This window comes from Melanostigma gelatinosum (assembly GCF_949748355.1).
Source record: "Melanostigma gelatinosum genome assembly, chromosome: 19".
Classification (NCBI taxonomy): Eukaryota; Metazoa; Chordata; class Actinopteri; order Perciformes; family Zoarcidae; genus Melanostigma; species Melanostigma gelatinosum.
Genome location: NC_136652.1, coordinates 10,423,093 through 10,441,202, shown reverse-complemented (window position 1 = coordinate 10,441,202; position 18,110 = coordinate 10,423,093). Strand labels below are relative to the sequence as shown.

Here is an 18,110-nt window from a genome sequence, read left to right as displayed (position 1 = left end):
CATATTCTTTAATGGAGATCACCGTTGATATCAATCCCCGCCCCCCTTCAATAATTATCACTTTCCTTTTTCTGTTTGTCTCATTATCTTCCCACCTTTTTGTCTGTTTGCAGAGACATCAAGACCTGCTCTGTGAAGGCAATATAATTCACAGCTTGCAGAAGAGGCGGCGGATGAGGGGGAGGAAGAAGAGAAAGATTGTAGATGCTGTCAGAGTTGCTGTCTCAGCTCCAAAAAACTGTCACTAGCAGAAGAGGAGGCACACACAAACACCATGCACACACTCTTCTGGATATACCTGTCATTCCAATGGATTTAGTAATATGAATGATTTATTTTCAGCGTTGTCCCTCCCCCCCCCCATGCTATTCAAGAGTCAAGTGCCTTCACATATCAAAACATATTACATACACAACAATCGCAGACGAATGTTTAGAAAACCGGCAGTAAGAAAACATTTAAATGATTGAAAACGTTAGAATCTAACTGCAATATTCAGCCACGGCACCTTCCACGCTTATCAAAGGGAACCTGAGTGTTTCTCAACCTGGACCATATTCCCCCATGTTTGTGTGTCTAAGTGACTCATTTTGTTGGAGTTTGTTAAATTGGAGGACAGACTCAAGATATATGGCGAAATATTAGGCTGACATGTCACCTATCGTGAGAAAATGAGTTATTTCTCTTTCCATAATGTTTTGAATCAGTAATAACAATCTGAGCTCATCAATGGAGGGAAAAAAAAGCAATTTAAGTGGACGTACATTAACGCTGCAGCGTTAATGTACGTCCATTTTGAATTTGCAAGCATCTGCAGCTAATTAAAAAACACTTAAGAGACAAAAACATGGGAAAATAGGGTTGAAAAAAGACTTGTTACCCATGAGTTTTACTGTATATTCTCCACTATTTCTCCATAACATATATTCACCTGTTGACCCTCGTTCGGCCCCGCCCCCTTCCTCCATTCTCGACCAATTGGGAGTGGACTTCCCACTGGACCCGCCCTCTCCAGCCCCCTCCCGTCTCTCTGTAGACATCGGAGAGTGGCGGCTGCCGACAAACCTGGTGAGCGAGCAAACAGGAAAAGAATCACGACGAGTTGTTTTATATTCTGCTGTTTTTACGAGCTAAATGTGTTTCCACTGATTAAAGATGCAGTGCAAGAAATAACAATGCATTTGAGTACAGGCTGCAGTGGGTGGAAATATATTTTAAAAAAAATAAACGCTCTGTCAAGAGCATGACAATGTACAAAGACACAGAAACGCTATCATCTCACTGTCCTACACCAACGTAACACACTGTTACAACTGTGGGACTGAGAGAATCAGCTGCGTAAGTGTAAAACAGGAGCAATAAGAGCTGGAGATACATTATGCTTTCTAAAAATAAAAACTGAGTCATGCGCTTTGTAACCCAACAATACACCAACTCATGACAACAATCATGACAATTTCCTCATTAGTTTCAAAAGAAAGTAGCTAAAGGCAGCAAAAAGACTTGAATAAAGAATCCCTCTGGAACAAACCCAGCCACAGACAAACACAACCCCCCCCCCCCCTTACTGCTCAGGCATGGACTTCTGTCTCCAGTGAGCAGAGCTTCCGGAGGCATCACTGGAGCCAGAGAGGTTGCTGGGAGAGCTGCGATTGTGAGGGGAGCGACCCAACGCCAGCGAGGAGGCCAGGCTGTAGCTCTCACTGCCCGGAGACATCCTGGTTTACCAACAAACACACACACACACACACACACACACAGGAACTGTAAGAATTTACAGCCACGTGGAAATGTTGGAACTAAAGTTAGGAGCAAAATGTTCTCAGTTGTGCCTTCAGGAGGAAATTCCATTGATTGCTACTTCCCATACATGCTGGATGAGTAAAATTAAATGACTATTGAATACTAAAATATAAATATTATATTCCATATCGAAAAAGCCGAGGGGCTCTAACCTCTTGGTATCCAGGGGCCGGCCATCGCTGCTGACGCTGCGTGGGATGACTGCGCCCCTCTCCAGCCTCTCAGCTGACAGGGTCTTCCCCACTGAGCTGCCCAGGCTGATGGCCCGGTTGGGCTGGTGGGGCTGCGGCGAGGCAGTGAGTGACTGCTGAGGGCTGCTGGACGTCCTCTGCCACTTGTTGTTGTTACTGCGGAAGGGGAACTTGTATTCGAAGGAGCCGCTATCGCTGCTGCTGCTGCCCTTGTATTCTGACACAGGCATCCGATAGAGCTCTGAACAGCCTCTGCACAAGACGAGGGAGGACATTTCGTTTGAGAGGCAAGTGTGTGTCAGTATGGTACATAGCGTATATACCTTGGCAGGCATTTGTGACTTTTTAAACATCTAATGACCAATAAAACAAACCATTGTATTTGTTTATATATGTTGATATATGAGCTGGGTGCTCAAATAGGCTTTTTGGTCTCTTAAAAAGGCCACCGTAGTTCTCCCACGAGCTTGGACCCGGAGTAGTAAGCGTATTCAGGTGGCTGCAATCTATAAACCCACCACTAGGTGCCACTAAATCCTACGCACCGCTCCTTTAAAGTAAAGTGATGCACTGCTGAACTTCAGATATGAGGGGACAGCAATTCTGTTCACCGTTTCGCCAGATAACTGAAATACTATATCAATGAACAAGTTCACAAAAGAACTTAAAATGAAACAATTGACGGCACCTCTCCCCTCCCCCACCTACCTGCGTGGAGTGGCGTCATCGTGTGGCGGAATGATAACGACACGCACCGTCACCGAGGTCCGCAGGAGGTCGATCATCTGCTCGTGGGTCAGCGTTGCCACGGCCACTTTGCAGATTTCCACCAATCGGCTTCCCTGTCGCAGTCCTGCCTGCCAGGCGTAACCGTACGGCTCCACCTGTTAGGGACACAGCGTGATTACATTACAGCTGCAGCGGTGAGATGATTAATAATCCAATTCGGTAACATCCAAGGCAGAGAGTCTTCACCTAGTTATGTTCAGTGAGGAAAAATAAATACATCAATTATAATCATGGCGTTAACAGAGTAAAGTAAGTAGAGTGAGGCTAATAAAGCATGTTCAGATCTTCAAGGTAAACACGTTCTACCCCAATAAACTAGATTGTTTTAGAGCACATTTGAGTAAAGGACAGACGGATACCTCGGCCACGATGCCTTCGTAGTTCACGTGGAAGCCCAGCTGCCCCAGGCCATTTCGACGAAGCGTCATCTCTGATGTCTCGCAGCCCTTCGTCAGGAACTGGACAAAGGGAGGGCAGAGAGAGGCACAAAGAACTGAACATTAAGTGACATCAATTATCAGAGGAGACTCTATGAGAAAGAGTTGAGAACAGAAGAGGGGACATAGTGAGAAAGCACCGTGAACTTTTCTCATCTTCCAAAACAACAATGTTTTTATGTGTAGAATCAGTTTGGAAACACTTTCAATAGAATACTGGGATGATAATATTTACATTTCTCAACAGTCACGATCACCTAAAGCCCATCCTCCTTCCTGGCTACTTGTTCATTGACAATGAACAAGTAGCTCTACTTCCTCCCTCTAGTGTCGCTCCCGACAGCTTCAGGGCACCTTGCATTTCTTTGTCGGAACAGGGCAGCTCTATAGTCGTCAAAGCATGCGTGAAATAAATAATGCTGCATATACTGGCACCTGATAGGAATTGTTATGATGCCCTCTGATGTTTCTGAGTGCAAGAAAAAGGGGGGGGGGGGGAACGTTAAAGAGCGGAGGAAGGGAGATAGTTCCAAAAAAGCGAGTGGCCCCGAGGCCACTTCCCTTCCTCTGGCACCGAGGTAGTCCCAACGATTAAAGATTAATGGATGCATAAAATGCAAACATGAAAGTGATGTAGTATTGGGTCCTGATAACGATGTGTGTGTTCAAATATGTTGGTGTGCAAATCAAACATGGAGGACTCAATCCAGGTTACATAAGTGCATGATAAAAACCATCACACACACACACACACACACACACACACACACACACACACACACACACACACACACACACACACAGACACAGAGTTTGAATGTCGGGAGAGGCTGAATGTTGGCTGAATGTATTCTGAAGCGCTGATGATTGCATAAGAAATCACCTTTTTTTCTATCCAGTTTCCATGGAAACAGCTAAGGAAGAGCTAGCTCCACTTTACTGTGTGTGTGAGTGTGTGTGTGTAGGTGTATGAGCCATTAGGCGCATGCTGCCCTCAATAAGACGAGACCAGTAATGAGACAGCAGCTTTGGCATGTAGACAAAGAAAATGTTATCAGTCTGGCAGATTGACAGCTGGTAAATATAGTAGAAGAGACTGAGTGGGCCAGGTACACGATCAATGGCAGCCAACAGCAATTTAGTCCATTGATTTGGTTTCTCAGTAGTGGCGTAACAGCTCGTTGTCGATCCGTACAGATCCCCCTCATGGCACGCATGTGAACCTTGGCTGAATAACAGTTTAACGTCAACCATCACAGTGTGACGTAAAGTTGTATTGATGATCTATAAAATATGCGTTCAGGACGTCTTTTTTATTAAGCCGATCTCTGATAATGTTACGTTGTAAACAACCAATCCGAGTTGAACTTGACCGGAGGAGAGCTGGTTAAGTGGCAATGGACAACGAACTGTTCGGTTACATTGCGGTGCGTTCAGGCTCTGTTCGGTGAAAATGATTATTGGGCGAAGGTAAATTATAACGTTATCATGATGTGTTTGCATGAGAGCTTGTCAAATGTAGTGTCGGTGAGAAACTTGAATAAATCCAGTTGTTTGAAGGAGATGTTTTCACAGCAACATAAATAGATGTTAGAGATGAACTATGAGCTGTTTAAAATACCTCAAAGCAGCTTCCATCCATCCATCCATCCAATGAAGATACAATATTTTACTTCCTATTCATTTGAATTGTGTGCCTTTAGGAAAAGAAACACTATAAATTACATTTACAAAGTAAAATGACAACATTTAGACTTCAGAGCGGTTAAAATGATGTTTGGGACGGTGGCCTTTTAGACCAGCTGCTATAATCAAACAGGGATCTGTATCCGCCAAAATGGATCATCAACGATCTGCAATTAGTATCGGCAGCAAAAATATCTCTAAAAGTTATATTTGTTCCCTTTTTTCTTTTGTGCTGCTCCGATCCGTGAGTGTTATGATCTGTTGCACCACTGTTTCTCAGTAATGGTCCGCTGACATGAATCAATGTGTGTCACCTCTTCCATTCTCTTGTCTTACTCAGAGTCTCCCAACAACCACGTGGGGTCTGGTTTGAGTACACAACCATCAGTGTCATCACATTATGTATGCATTGGTGTGCGTGTTTCCTAACCTCTAGACGTTTGACCACCTCTTTGAAATCCTCCGTGTTATTACCGATGCTCCTCAGAGACGCACTGTCTCCCCGCTCGTAGAAAATCCGCAAAGAGGCGGGGCTGCTCAGTGTCCAGCCAATCACGTCCTTACTGGCACAGTTAAACACCACGGCCTTGGCTTCCTGGTCCAACAGGATGAGGAAGTCGTTGGAGACGGCCAGTAGGGCCTCCAGCTCCCCTCCGGTCCCGTGATCCTCAACGTGGACCATCCACGTCACCGCCCCGAGGCTGCGCACCTCCGCCCCCACATACGGCCGGCTCTTCTCCTTTTTCTTGTGGGCCAGTGAGATAAACGGGAACTTTCCGGAGGGGTCGATGGGTGTGCTGGTGGTGTGGCGCTCGGCCAGGTCGCGCAGGTACTCCTGGCGCGTGCGAGTGGCCATGGCGCGGAACTTTTGCGACTTGTGCGCGGCGTTTTCTGCGTTGATGACCTTGGCCAGCAGGAAGTCCCGGAACACAGAGGAATTGGGAAAAGTCACGCCTTCTGGGATAGGAGGGCCGAAAGAGGGCACGTCTTTGGAACGAGTGACAGCCACACTGCAGGGAGAGGAGCAGACGAGGAAGGGAAAAGGAGGCGAGAGGAGAAAGAAGGACAAATGGAAGGAGAGATCAGAGGAGTCGTTGTTGTTTCATCAGTTGTTCCAGTATTGACCAACAAATCAGTTGTGGTTGCAGTGGGTATTTTGATCAGACATCATAAATCACGCAGATCCAGGGTTTTATAACAGTTCATCTCCTCGGGATACCACATCACATCCAAGCAAGTATTTATGTCATTAAGATTTAAAATCAAAAAGAAAATGCTGCCCGATTCTGCAACAGAGTTTATGTTTTGGTCCAAAGCTTCATGCTGTTTGCTCACTCAAGTATGGGAAGATAAAAGGCACAATCCTTGACTGCTGTATCATTAGTCAGGACAAAAACAGAAACACTGAGGCTGAATTTAAAAGTGGAAAAGGAAACAGACCTAGTTCCAGTCTCTCTGTTCTTCTTGCTTTATGGTTTCTGTATTGGTTTTATTTAAATTCGTTGTCTACTGCTATCTTTATCTGCCTAAATGCTGTACATAAGTTTTTTTGAATTAGCTATTGTGTGGAAGCTATGTAATTCTTCTACTGCATGTACTTCATTTCCACGTCCTATAGCGCTCTGTTTTCCCCGCTCTCCACCTCGCTTCTCCCCCCTTTTTCCTCTGACTAAGTCTCAGGAATGGCCATTGGAGGCTGTTTGCCCCGTCTGGTATGTCAGGAACTCAGCTGAGCAGCCATGGAGACGAAGGAGAGTCAGGGAGGAGGACGAGGGGAGAGAACTATTCCAGATCTCCTGCCCGAAGCCCCAGAAAACCCAGAGTGAGGGAAAAGGAAAACGTGGCTGTGAAAGGAGGACCGTGTGAGGAAACTCTGAAAGGATGGGGGAGGAATTGCTTACTGGAAGAAAAGTATCTTTTTCTGTTATGTGAGACAAACAGACTTACAACCATATCCGTGCCATGAAATGGCCTTTTATACGACAAAAAAAGGCACATTGTCTGTACACAGGCGACCTTTCCTGTTCTCAACCCTCTCCGTGACCACATGAGCTCAATCACAATCCTCTCTCAGGTGATAATTACTGACGAGAGTGGCACCGGAAGTCGGAGCCCTCGTCCCACTCGCCTCCCTGCCGACATGTTGCCACCGGGATTAATCGCTTTGTCTAATCAGCAACTAAAGTCAAAATGTCACCCACATATTTCTAAACATACCTCAGAGACACCCTGTCCTCACCGGAGACGCGTGGCGTTCAATTACACGAACCGTCAAATTGTCGACGCCTCAATTTCCACCTTTCCTCGTTTGTGACGGACAGAGGAAAGAGAGGAAACACCTTTTTATGGCTGAGATTGCATAGAAAAGTGACTTTTTAAAAGTACGATGTTGATACATGAATGATGGGAATACCCTCAGTACATGCTACCATGTCAGGAAGTTGCTTGCATTTCCTACATTTGTACTGAACGCTCTTCCCCAGTCCTTTTTAAGGCAACTCCCATTTAATGTGCGAAGAGCATGAAAGTACTTGATTGTTCTACTTCATAGTTTAAGTGTTCTAGTTTAAGTGGCTGTGATCAATATTTCATATTAACAATGGATCGCGTGGCCTATATGCCTGTATGAAAAGGAGTAGCTCATAGTGATTTTGCAGTTCCCCTCAACTCTATTCAATTTAACACACTTAAGCTGTACACATTATGATGATAAGCCACGCTCTGCACTCATCAACGCTGTTTCCAGCAGAAGCAGGCAGCTATTTATTGAAAAAGCTCAAAAACCCGATACCCGCCCAGCTGGAGACAAACAGAGGGTCAGCGACCCCTCTGGTGAACATCGTGGAGCATTGAGCAGCTAAAGAGCACGATGTCTTCTTCTCAGGGATTGGTGAACGTGTAAGAGCTAGTTTTCACCTCTCCACATACTCTCATATGAAGTCACATTTAAACTGACGGCCCTTATGAAGTACAAAGTGAGCAATATACTCTGGAGGCAATATCCACCTGCTTTTCTGGAGATGAACAATGAATCATGCCGGGTATTTCAGAGAGGACCAGCTGAAGTGGTTATAAGCAGGCTGAACAAATGGTTAAAATAAAACGTAACCTTTTATTCCTATTGTTCTCCATCACGACTAACATCACCCAATGCATTACACTGGAGCTCTAAAAGCACTCGGACTGATCTCAAACACCTGTGCGTCAGTCAACCAAAGACCTGTGACTCATGCAGGACAGAGACAAGCGACGGGGAGAGAAAGAGAGAGACAGAGAGAGGGGCAGAGATAGAGAGACAGAGAGAGAGAGAGACAGAGAGAGAGGAAGGTAGAGGAGTGAAAGCCAGAGAACAAGACGGAGAGAGCAAAAATAACTGAATGACAAAAGAAGAGCGATTGAATGAGAGGAAAAGGAGAACGGGACTGCTGGGCTGAGTGATCCATGTGGCAGGAGGTTTGGCTGTCGAAATGAAAGAGCACATTCCTGTGGTTTCAGTGACTTGTGGTCTTATAAATATCCAGTGCGTGGGCAGCTCCGCTCTTCCAGTATCTACGACCTGCTGCCCACTGAGGCAGAGAAAGAAAAAGAACATGTCAAAACCTATTGGAGTGGGTGGCTAAGAGGTGTACTGTGTGCATGTGTGTGTGGATGTGGGGACCGGGTACATAGAACATATTTCTGGTCTACTTGTGAAAACTAGTCCTCAAAGCAGAAACTATGTATTTACCGTTTACAGAATCTAGGTTTGCGTAGTGGCGGTTTTGGTGACGTTTAGTTCTAGAGTGAGGGAACTATATAGTGTATACTCTAACACGGCAGGGAATGGGTCACTGCCATCTACGGTTTTGAAGCCTTGAGTTTGGCCTTCGCAAAATCTTTTTTACGCAACCAGAAGTGACACGAGAGGGTGGAGCCAAGTGCAACCGAACGCCGAAGACAAAATTGATTTTACTTATTAACTTCAATGAAAAACACACCGTCAAAGACGGACAACTACCAAGCCAGACAACTTTGTAGCGACCTGTCAATCACAAGGTAGCCACGCCTAAAGCATACCCTGCTTTATGGTTTATTTTAAGCTAAATGGGACCATAACTTACTAAATTAACATCACGCTGTATTGAAGAAGACTTGGAACAAGCCATTGAGACCATAGACTTGTGTTTATAATGTTAATGAGGTAATAAATCAAGTGAGAAGTAGAGCCAGACTTCTATAGAATCTGACTTCTTTTTGCAACCAGGAGAGTCGCACACCTCCGTCCTTTAGAAGGCTTATGGCACTTCCGGATTGGATTCACTCTTCAGAACCCGAGACTCTGAAAGTGATTTCTATGGGATGCGACAGGGTCAATAACACACTTGTAATGTGCAGTGGACTGCGCAGAGAGTTGAATGTGCACCCCAAAATAACTAAAATCAACATGTGGAAGGAAGTGACACACCACTGAAGACGTGTTCACTGGGAGTCACGTTCAGTGGCACCACTGTCTCATTCTACGCGACGCTCGTTTGTCTCGTCCAGTGATAGTCTCACAACTGCGATGATGATGCATCTTTGTGAACAAAAGAGCTGAGGTTTGGGAGCAACAGCTTTCGAGGCCACAGATATACTAAGTACGACAATGATGTGTGCTGTATTTTCCTGCCGTGCGTGTATAAAAATGTTCCCTAAAAAAAGCCTTCAAAGCATTTAGGTCAGTCAATTCCCTGTGGTCACTATGAATCGAAAATTTACATCTGAAAACATGGCGGTAGTGTGCGAGTGTGCGAAATTAGTATTGACTTCAGAAAACCTAATTAACACTCGTGAATTACAGAAGGCACGTGTCGGCAGTATTTGCTCAATATTCCACTTCATTCCTGAGCTCTCCGTTCCACGTGTGCACCGTGTGCTTCTGCTCAGTAATGAAGTAGCCCCATGGGGGACAATTAAGACCTCACACAATGTGCTCACACTGCAATTAAAACAGCTATATGTGGGAGAGGGAGGGAGGCGTCAAAGAGAGCAAGATATGAGAGAATGACAGAAAGCTAGATAAAAAAGACAGAGGCAGGAATAAACGGAGAATGAAATGTCCTTCACAGCTGAACGGGCAGAAAGTTCATTCTTTCTTAAAAGTGACTCCACGGCAGAGTAGTACAGAGGGCTCTCCACACTCACAGCCTCCTATAAAATAGAGCGGTGGAACTGCAGAGGCAACCATTTGAAGCGACAGATAAGAGCATTGTTATTTCAGAGTGATGGAAAGGGACTCATGAAAAGAAAAAGGTCATGTGCATACTTTTGGTAAAACAAAGTCCAAATTATCTGATAGAGCCTTTTCTCTACATGCGTCGACTGCGCTGGCATCAATACGAGATGACACATTATAAAACAACCACCTATTACTAGTGCAACACCGGTTTTTGGATAAAAAGTTAACTTTTTTTACTGAGCTGGTTATTAAAATGCCGTGAAACTGACAATCTACAACCCAATTGTCTCACCGCCTCAAGAAAATCAGCATGAACCACTAAATTCAGCTGTTAAGTGATTTCAAAAGCCGTCAGCTGAATAATTGGTCTGGTAATAAGCATTCCTTCATTGTGTTTTTCAGTCACGCTCACGCAAGCTCGCCACGCTCAGACACCGCCTGTCAGAGAGCACATCGGACACAGCGATCTTTCGGCTTCATCAGATAACCTATTGGCAAGATTAAATGCCGCTGCGATGTTTGCGCGATAGAAAACATTGTTTGTGTTGATACAACACTCTAAATACTCAAATATATACACAGAGGTGAGTACGTCCCACCTGTAGGAGCCGTTTTCTGAACACGGGTTGTGAGCACGCACAACCACAAAGACGTGCTGGAAGTGTGAGCGAATGTTTTTGGGGGTGAAGGGGAGGGCCCCGGGTTCCTGGAACACGATCGTGACGATATCATTCCCGATATGACGCTTCCGCAGTAACTGGAAAAGGACAAAGACAGCAGGAGAAACTAGAGTTAGATATTGAGTACGGTAATATTAAATGATAATATGAGATGTCTAGAAAATGCAGAAAAACTCTAAACCAGAATTACTTAAAAATATGTCATAGAAAGTCTGCAGTGCTTTATCTCTTGCACTATCGAGACAATTGCTCCTTAAGCCATGTGCAAAATGAGTGAAATGGTCGTAGGCTCATCTGTAACATTCTGACCTAGATGACCATGTTCATACACATAAATAGCTGCAACATCCTCGTGGACATAAAGACGTCAGTGTGTTGGAACTGTGAGCCCCGTCATTCACCTACCTGCTGCTTATTGTTGGGTGTGTACGGCAGCATGGTGGACACGTGGAACATGATCTCATAGTCCTTGTAGTTGGTGTACATGGAGTGAGTGCCCGTCGAGTCAGCTGTGGAGATAGAATTACATTTTGTAACCATAAACAACTGTCGCTATCAGATATGGAGGAATGTTTGTAACATGTCCAAGGACAGAAAACATCCAACTGAAAAACTATTCAGAATATACAATATGTATTCATTCTCTCTGAAACATTTTCTTGATGAACTCCCACACTATGAACACATATGACCAAACGTTACCTTTGTGGTACCCATCTTCCTCTGCTGCTGTTCAGATGGCAATGTGTTCCCTGAACTCTTCTAATTCTCTCGCCACAAAGAGAGCCCCTGCATGTAAATAACCACCGACAGTCTATTGATGGGCTCTGTTCAGGGAACTAAAACGCCCCAAGGTGTTTAAAAGGACATACTTAAACTAGCTACATTACTTCAATTAATTACACTCCTTCTATAGGGAGTGCTTTGCATGGCTGTGTTTAATCAACGAGAGGCTACTGAAGGTTGCATTGCATGTCTCGCAAATACGGACCGGGAGTTCTGGTTCTCACAGAGCATTATGGGGGATGACTTAATTGACATAAGAATAGCATGGAGTTAAATATCAAAGCAGACATGATGGAGACATCAATCTTGTCTGTGGCAAATGTAGAGGTGGGCGGTCAAAGGAGAGAGGAAGAGAACACGGAGGCTTTCAGCTTCTCTAATAATCTGACACCAGAGGCCATCTGTCACCTGTCTGTAATGTCCGTGTATGTTTGATGTGCGCACAAGATTGGTTTACCCACAGTGGTTTCAACTACTGTCAGATGTGAGTCTGTAACACTGATTATGAGGGCGTCTTCAGAGGCTATGTGCTCTCCAAGAAGAGTGTTCCTGTGTACTCCGACCCCCTAAGGGGGACGCCCACGTCGGTGCACAGAAACGCACGTCTTTATCTTCTTTTTCTTAATTGATGAGACAGTTTGGGCCGCTAAGCTGCTACATTTGCTGCTTTCTGATATCAGTCACCGAGAATTATCCAGGCTCCTTGAAATCAATGAGAGCTTCTACGTAGTGTGCGTCGATCAATGTTCACCCTGCTGCTGTGGGTTAGGCGAGCGTTTCAGTGTCACTGTGACACCGTCTGAAGGCTTCGCCGCTGTATTTGCAGGACAACTTGAGATTTCGGAACATGTACATACTCTTGGCGTCCAGCTGGGCCCGGTACTTGGTGAAGCCTTTGAGTCGAACCCTCTCCCCCAGCAGATGAAGGAACTCCTCCAGTGCAGGACCAGCTGAGTCATTGTTGTACATCTCCTCCTCGCTGCTCTGGCCTGCCATGCAGTACATCACCCCCACTTTCCGCTGGAAACTCAACTGTTGAGAGAACATAGATTGTTGCAATGAAAAGGTGTGGAGAGGGGGGGGGGGGATATTACTGTGTAGAAATCATGTCGGAGTAACCCCGTTGACATTTCAGGGGGGGACTCATGTTGGCATTTTAAGAATAAGCACCGTGGGTTGTTCTGCAGTGATCGCGGTGCCATTTTCCAGAGAAATGATTTTCAGAGGGTCAGCTTTTGATGATTGCATCAGGGTGCATGAGTGTCAAAGAGCTTGTTTTGTATTATTCTCCTTTTTAAGGTTGAGGTGTGTGTGTGTTTCCTTTTGGGGGGGGGGCCGATTTGTGAGGTTTCTCCACTTAAATCCCACATAAATAAATAAATAAAAAAAAATAAATAAATAAAAAAAAAAATATATATATATATATATATATATATATATATATAAATTGATAATAAATAATTCTGCTTCACAATGAGACATCCCCCTGTGGGAAAAATAACACCTACACATTAAATGATTCAGAGAATGTTCTGTAAATAGTACAGGATAATGTCAAGGAAACGTGCGTCTTTAGTTAAAAAATGATCAGTTATGCTGAATGGACAGTATTTCTTTAAGAATGATGATGACAACTGAGTAATACTGTCTTTTTATTAAATGCAGAGCAGTAAAAGAAAACAGAGAATTCTTCCAATAAATTAATCAAAGTGCAAATCTGTTTCCTAACTGCGTCCACTTACCCCCTGCTCATCCAGCTTCATTAGCTGCTCGGTGACCTTTGGTGTGTTGAGTGCCAGGCGCAGGCAGTGGACGTTGAGCTCAGGCACCAGGTGCTCCAGCACCTCTTTGAGGGGCAGGCCTCGAGCTAGACCGTGCTTGGATGTGGAAGGTACTGCATCTTCCAGGATGGAGCCCCTCAGGGTATTCAGCTGGAGACAGCACAACCAGAGGGAGAGGAAAAGGAGAATTGGGAAATACAAGGATCAGGACAAGAACTGATTTCTTGAGTTATTTCAGACTGCACACTGTTGTACACTCTTTACTCATTACTGTTGCCGAATTAGTTTCCCTTACGCGTGAGTAAATCATATGTTTGGTGACCTGCATTGTCTTGGTCTGCGGTGGTCTCTACAGCAGTTGTGTGGCTCCATCATTCAAGACATTTTTCTTACACGGCTATATTGCACGTACTGCCTCCTTATCTATGTTCTCTACTGACGCCTAAAACTATCAGCAGCTACAACTTCTGGTCATTCCTTTAACCTGCACCGTTTTTGCACTTTAACCTTGGTGTGAGCTACAAATACACTTTAAACTAGAGTATATTATAATTATTGCTAATTAGTAACAGCAATTTGCTTTTTGTTTTTTAGTCTGTTGTAGTCCAAAATAAACTCAATCTACATATTTTCCTACAAAATCCAGGATAGAAATTGTTTGTGCCAGACTACGTAAAGCATGCATGTTGGTTTTGCTGCAGTAGTTTTCAATAAAAAGACGCTTGAGGCAAACTCGAGGACGAAAGCCATGAATAAATCAAGAGGACTGTTAAAAGGACCAGGACCTACATATCCATCGAGAACAAATGAAAAGAGCTGGATATCTGTCGTGGTCCCAAGGCTCTCAAGATTCACTTATGTGAATGTGTATGTGTGTCTTTATAGTGTTCAGTAGGCCCAGGGTTGGTGCAAACACCTTCAAGTTTAAACAAAGAAGAGAAGTACTCTCACTTAAGAGAGGGCACTAGCTGCCCTTATAGTGGACACTGGACATATCTCTTTAACGCATCCCACTCACTCCTACAAAAAGCACACATACTGTATATAGCTATACCTGCCCAGCACCCTTTTCTCAAAATAGTATTTCTGAAAAAAATATAGGAAAGCGCCGCACAGTAGGTTGTGCGTCATGACCGAGTGATTGGAAGGCCTATTGCTCATGGTGCTCCTCGATACAAAGAGCAATGCTTTCCCCTTCTCTACTAGAATACCCTTGGTGCTATTTTAGCCTCATTTAGCTGTGAAATGGCACAGCTCAGTCCTTCACAGATGAAGGCTGACAAAGATGGTAGGTGGGCGTTCAGCTCAGAGAATGAGGACATGCATCTCTGGCTCGAGTGTCTATAGGAGGGGATGGCAGCAAAAGCCTCGAGGGATTCACACAAGACTTCCCATCGCTGCGAACTGTATATGGAGCATCGTGAAGAAACAAAAATGTAATCAAACTCATATTATAACTTGAGGTGGCGTTAAGGAATGGAGGCGGCGGCATCTAAGGTCTTGAACCATTTCTGAAGCTTTTATAACGTCTCCCTCCATCTGTGTTTTTCAATAAGCAAGGCTATGATCTATTACGCCAACACAATTTGAACTTATAACAGCATCTCAGCAACATCACTCGGTACAGAGTGTACTACATACCGACACATTTGTGAACGTGAACATTCACGGCTGCAGAGAGAACAATATATGCTGGTGAATGGACCGTCACATTACACAACAATCAAATAATTACAGCCCAAATGAATCGTTGTGGTTTAATAATGACCTATGGGTCGCTTGCGCTTTTCTGGACCAGAAAACAAATGAATAACCAAGGGGGGGGGGGGGGGGGGGGTGTTACATCCTCCCCTAGCATGTAACATTGTGGGAACATCAACTAAACACAAGTTTTGGTAATGTAATTCTTCATCATTCTTTTGAGGCCAAAACTATTTTAAATGTAAATACATTGATGTTTGAATTACACTCTCTTTGTCTCTGTTAAAATAGTCACTATTGAAGGAAAGAAGAAGAACATCAGTATCACAGGTGACTCCAAAGTGTCCATTTCAATGTACCTCACTCATTCTGAAGATGACCCTGTAGTTGTACTGCTGGCCGTGCTCCTTGTGTTCATCCAATTTCTCCCGCCTCAGACTCACTGCTACTGGGCCCAGGTTCTCATCTACCCCCAGATAGTTCCAGTGTTCTAGGGGTGAGGAGGAATGAGATTTGAGGCAGGGATGGAGAGATGAGGAATAATGGGAACGAGAGGACGAAATCACAGAAGGGAAGATAACTTGGGAAATGAAAGGACGGCTTTATCACTCTCCTGGTCTAATGCGGGAAGGAGGTAAAACCTGACTCAAAAATGACTGCCTCCTCCACTGCTTGCCAAATACAGGATGCAGCACATGCATGAATAATAATTATTTTGCCAATTGTCTACAATACATTTAAAGCTTGGCTGTTAGCAGAAAATAATAGCGATATAGTCTTTTAAATGATCATAACATACAGTCAACAGCATTTAAGAAAGAAAACCTACACACTAGACAAAAACAGAAACAGTCATCAACAATCAAGAACTATGAGTCTAGAAAAGCCCAAACAGAAACTATCCTATTTTGCTCACCTCTGAGGTAGAAGTACTTTCGGTAGTAATAGGTGCCGAGGTCAACGTGTTCCACAATGTAACGTTTGGACCGGTCAGCATGTTGGCTCGGCCCGTCCTTGGCGACCTCCAGCACTGCCACACCAGCGTTGGTAAAATGAGTAGTGAGGGTGGCATCCAAAGGTCCTTCCTCTGTACTGCCTGAAGAATTGCTCGAGCTCCCACCACTTCCTATGCTGCCCGGCTGGGAGATGAAGGACAAGGAAAACCATATTATTCATTTAATCTTCACTGCATCTTCAAAATGCAGTCATCAACTTTTAAGTTTTCTTCCATCTTGGTGTTGAAAATGGCCAGAAAGTTCAGGAATCAATATTACAGACTGCAGTCTTAAGATCAAATATATATTTTTTTATCGATTTCATTCTTGCACTAAACATACCTGTTTAGCAGAAGAGATGTTCCTCTCACCCTCTCCACCAATCTCATTCCTGAAACAAGGGCAGCTGAGCACCAGGTCGTTGCTCTTGTCATCACCAGGGTCCAGGGCAGGGTTGGTACCGTGTCCTCCTCCCATCCCCTCCTTGCTCAGCTCCTCTTGTGAGCCACAGGGCGACCCGTACAATCCACTCTGATTGGAGGCGAGGGAGGACGTGGCCGAAGCGGCAGCAGCGGCCGAAGCGCCGGTAGTGGTGTTCTTGCGTTTGGACCCAGATTGCCGACTGTGGATCACCTCATTGAGGTCAAAGAGCAGAGACTGGATGTCAAAATGGGCAAAGCCTTTTTGACACGCCCAGGGTTTGGGAGGTGGGCCACTGTCATCCCCTTTTCCCCCGTCTTCAGCATCCGAGCCGGCTCTCGATGTGTCGCCCTCCACCTTCACACTGCGCAGCTTACGGAATATCGATTCTCCGCCCGTCTCCGACTTTGACCTCCTCTTCAAGTGCTTCTCTCGTTCCTTCAGCCGACTGGCAGGACTTCCTCTAGCTGGACCTAAAGCTCCGTCTGGCAGGTCCAGTGCAGCCTGTTTTGTTGGGGCCACGGTAAGTAGCTCTGTTAGCTTCTCTGGAGCTGGGCTTCGCTGATCAGGGGCCTCGGAGGACTGGTATCCTTTCAGCATGTCAAAGAAGCTCTCTCCTGAAACGCCATGTTTATCTATGGATGAAGTGCTGCCATACTCGCGGTGCATGGGCGTCCACCCGGAGAAGGACCAGCCCTCATTGCCGTCCACATCCAGCTCGCTGATTGTTATATCACTGTTACTGCGCTGGCGGATGCGCCTCATGCCTTTGCGAGGTGAGCCCAGATATCCATCTGGTGACAGAAAGCGGTTGTCCTTCCCCTTGCTGTGCATCTTGTTCTTTAGCGTGTTGTGGATGTTGCGCAGCATGGATGAGTCCTGTGGGCTTATCAGGTGGCCCAGCTTGGCTGACAGATTGCTGTGGGCTGTGATGGCTGACACCGCTCCTCCTCCACTGCCACCACTACCACTACTGCCACTTCCTCCTCCTCCTGGTCCCCCTCCAACAAGTCTTTCTCTATCACCACTTCCTGATCCTGAAGAGCTGGTGGTGTTGGTGGAGCTGGGCGAGTCCGTTTCCACAGTAATGTGCCAAACACCCCCTCCTCCTCCTCCTCCTCCTCCTCCATCCTTCCTCGGGGGCCAATCAGCCACACGAGCCCGAACCCCCATCTTGGGGACGCCAGGGTTGGTGCCGGTGGTGGTTGAAGAGGAGATGTGGGCGCTCTCGCTGCGTGGCGGCGGTGCCCCCCCATTGGGCAGTCGCAGGCGGCGGGTATAGAACTCATCAGAAGCCGGCACTGAGCCCCCGACCGAGCGCTCTGTCTGAGAACGCTTCAGACTGGTCATGGTGGAGATGGGAAAGGGTGTGGGGAGGGGAGATGGGAGGGAAAGGTAGGGATGAGTTGCTGATGGATTTAGATTAGGGTCAACATAATGCCCACTGAGTGAAGTAACGAGAGAGTCTCACGGATACATTTGGTGCTGCGGAAAGAGCAAAGAAAAAGAAAACATGAATAGGTCAACAAAAGATTAAAATCAATGGTCTCCAATAAAAGGAATGGTGGCACTTACAGTAAGTGTGTATCATTTCACAAACACCCTACATCTATGAGATGTTGGCTAGCTTAAATAGCTAATAGC

At 45.4% G+C, this 18,110-nt stretch overlaps 1 protein-coding gene across 3 annotated transcripts in view; it reads right to left on the bottom strand.

Annotated features, from left to right (window-relative positions):
* Positions 1-17,816, bottom strand: part of sipa1l1 (signal-induced proliferation-associated 1 like 1) — a gene marked incomplete at its 5' end in the record, with an annotated part of 29,143 nt that extends 11,327 nt beyond the window's left edge. For 2 of the 3 annotated variants that reach the window (XM_079290884.1, XM_079290885.1), the window contains 13 exons: positions 932-1,065; positions 1,569-1,718; positions 1,956-2,246; positions 2,703-2,878; positions 3,143-3,241; positions 5,337-5,916; positions 10,703-10,860; positions 11,189-11,292; positions 12,427-12,601; positions 13,312-13,500; positions 15,411-15,541; positions 15,968-16,190; positions 16,389-17,816. In XM_079290884.1, coding sequence (XP_079147010.1) covers positions 932-1,065; positions 1,569-1,718; positions 1,956-2,246; positions 2,703-2,878; positions 3,143-3,241; positions 5,337-5,916; positions 10,703-10,860; positions 11,189-11,292; positions 12,427-12,601; positions 13,312-13,500; positions 15,411-15,541; positions 15,968-16,190; positions 16,389-17,816 — 3,838 coding nt within the window. The remainder of the gene's footprint in view (positions 1-931; positions 1,066-1,568; positions 1,719-1,955; positions 2,247-2,702; positions 2,879-3,142; positions 3,242-5,336; positions 5,917-10,702; positions 10,861-11,188; positions 11,293-12,426; positions 12,602-13,311; positions 13,501-15,410; positions 15,542-15,967; positions 16,191-16,388) is intronic. The other variant, XM_079290886.1, reaches the window with a different exon arrangement.
* Positions 17,817-18,110: the final 294 nt, after the last annotated feature.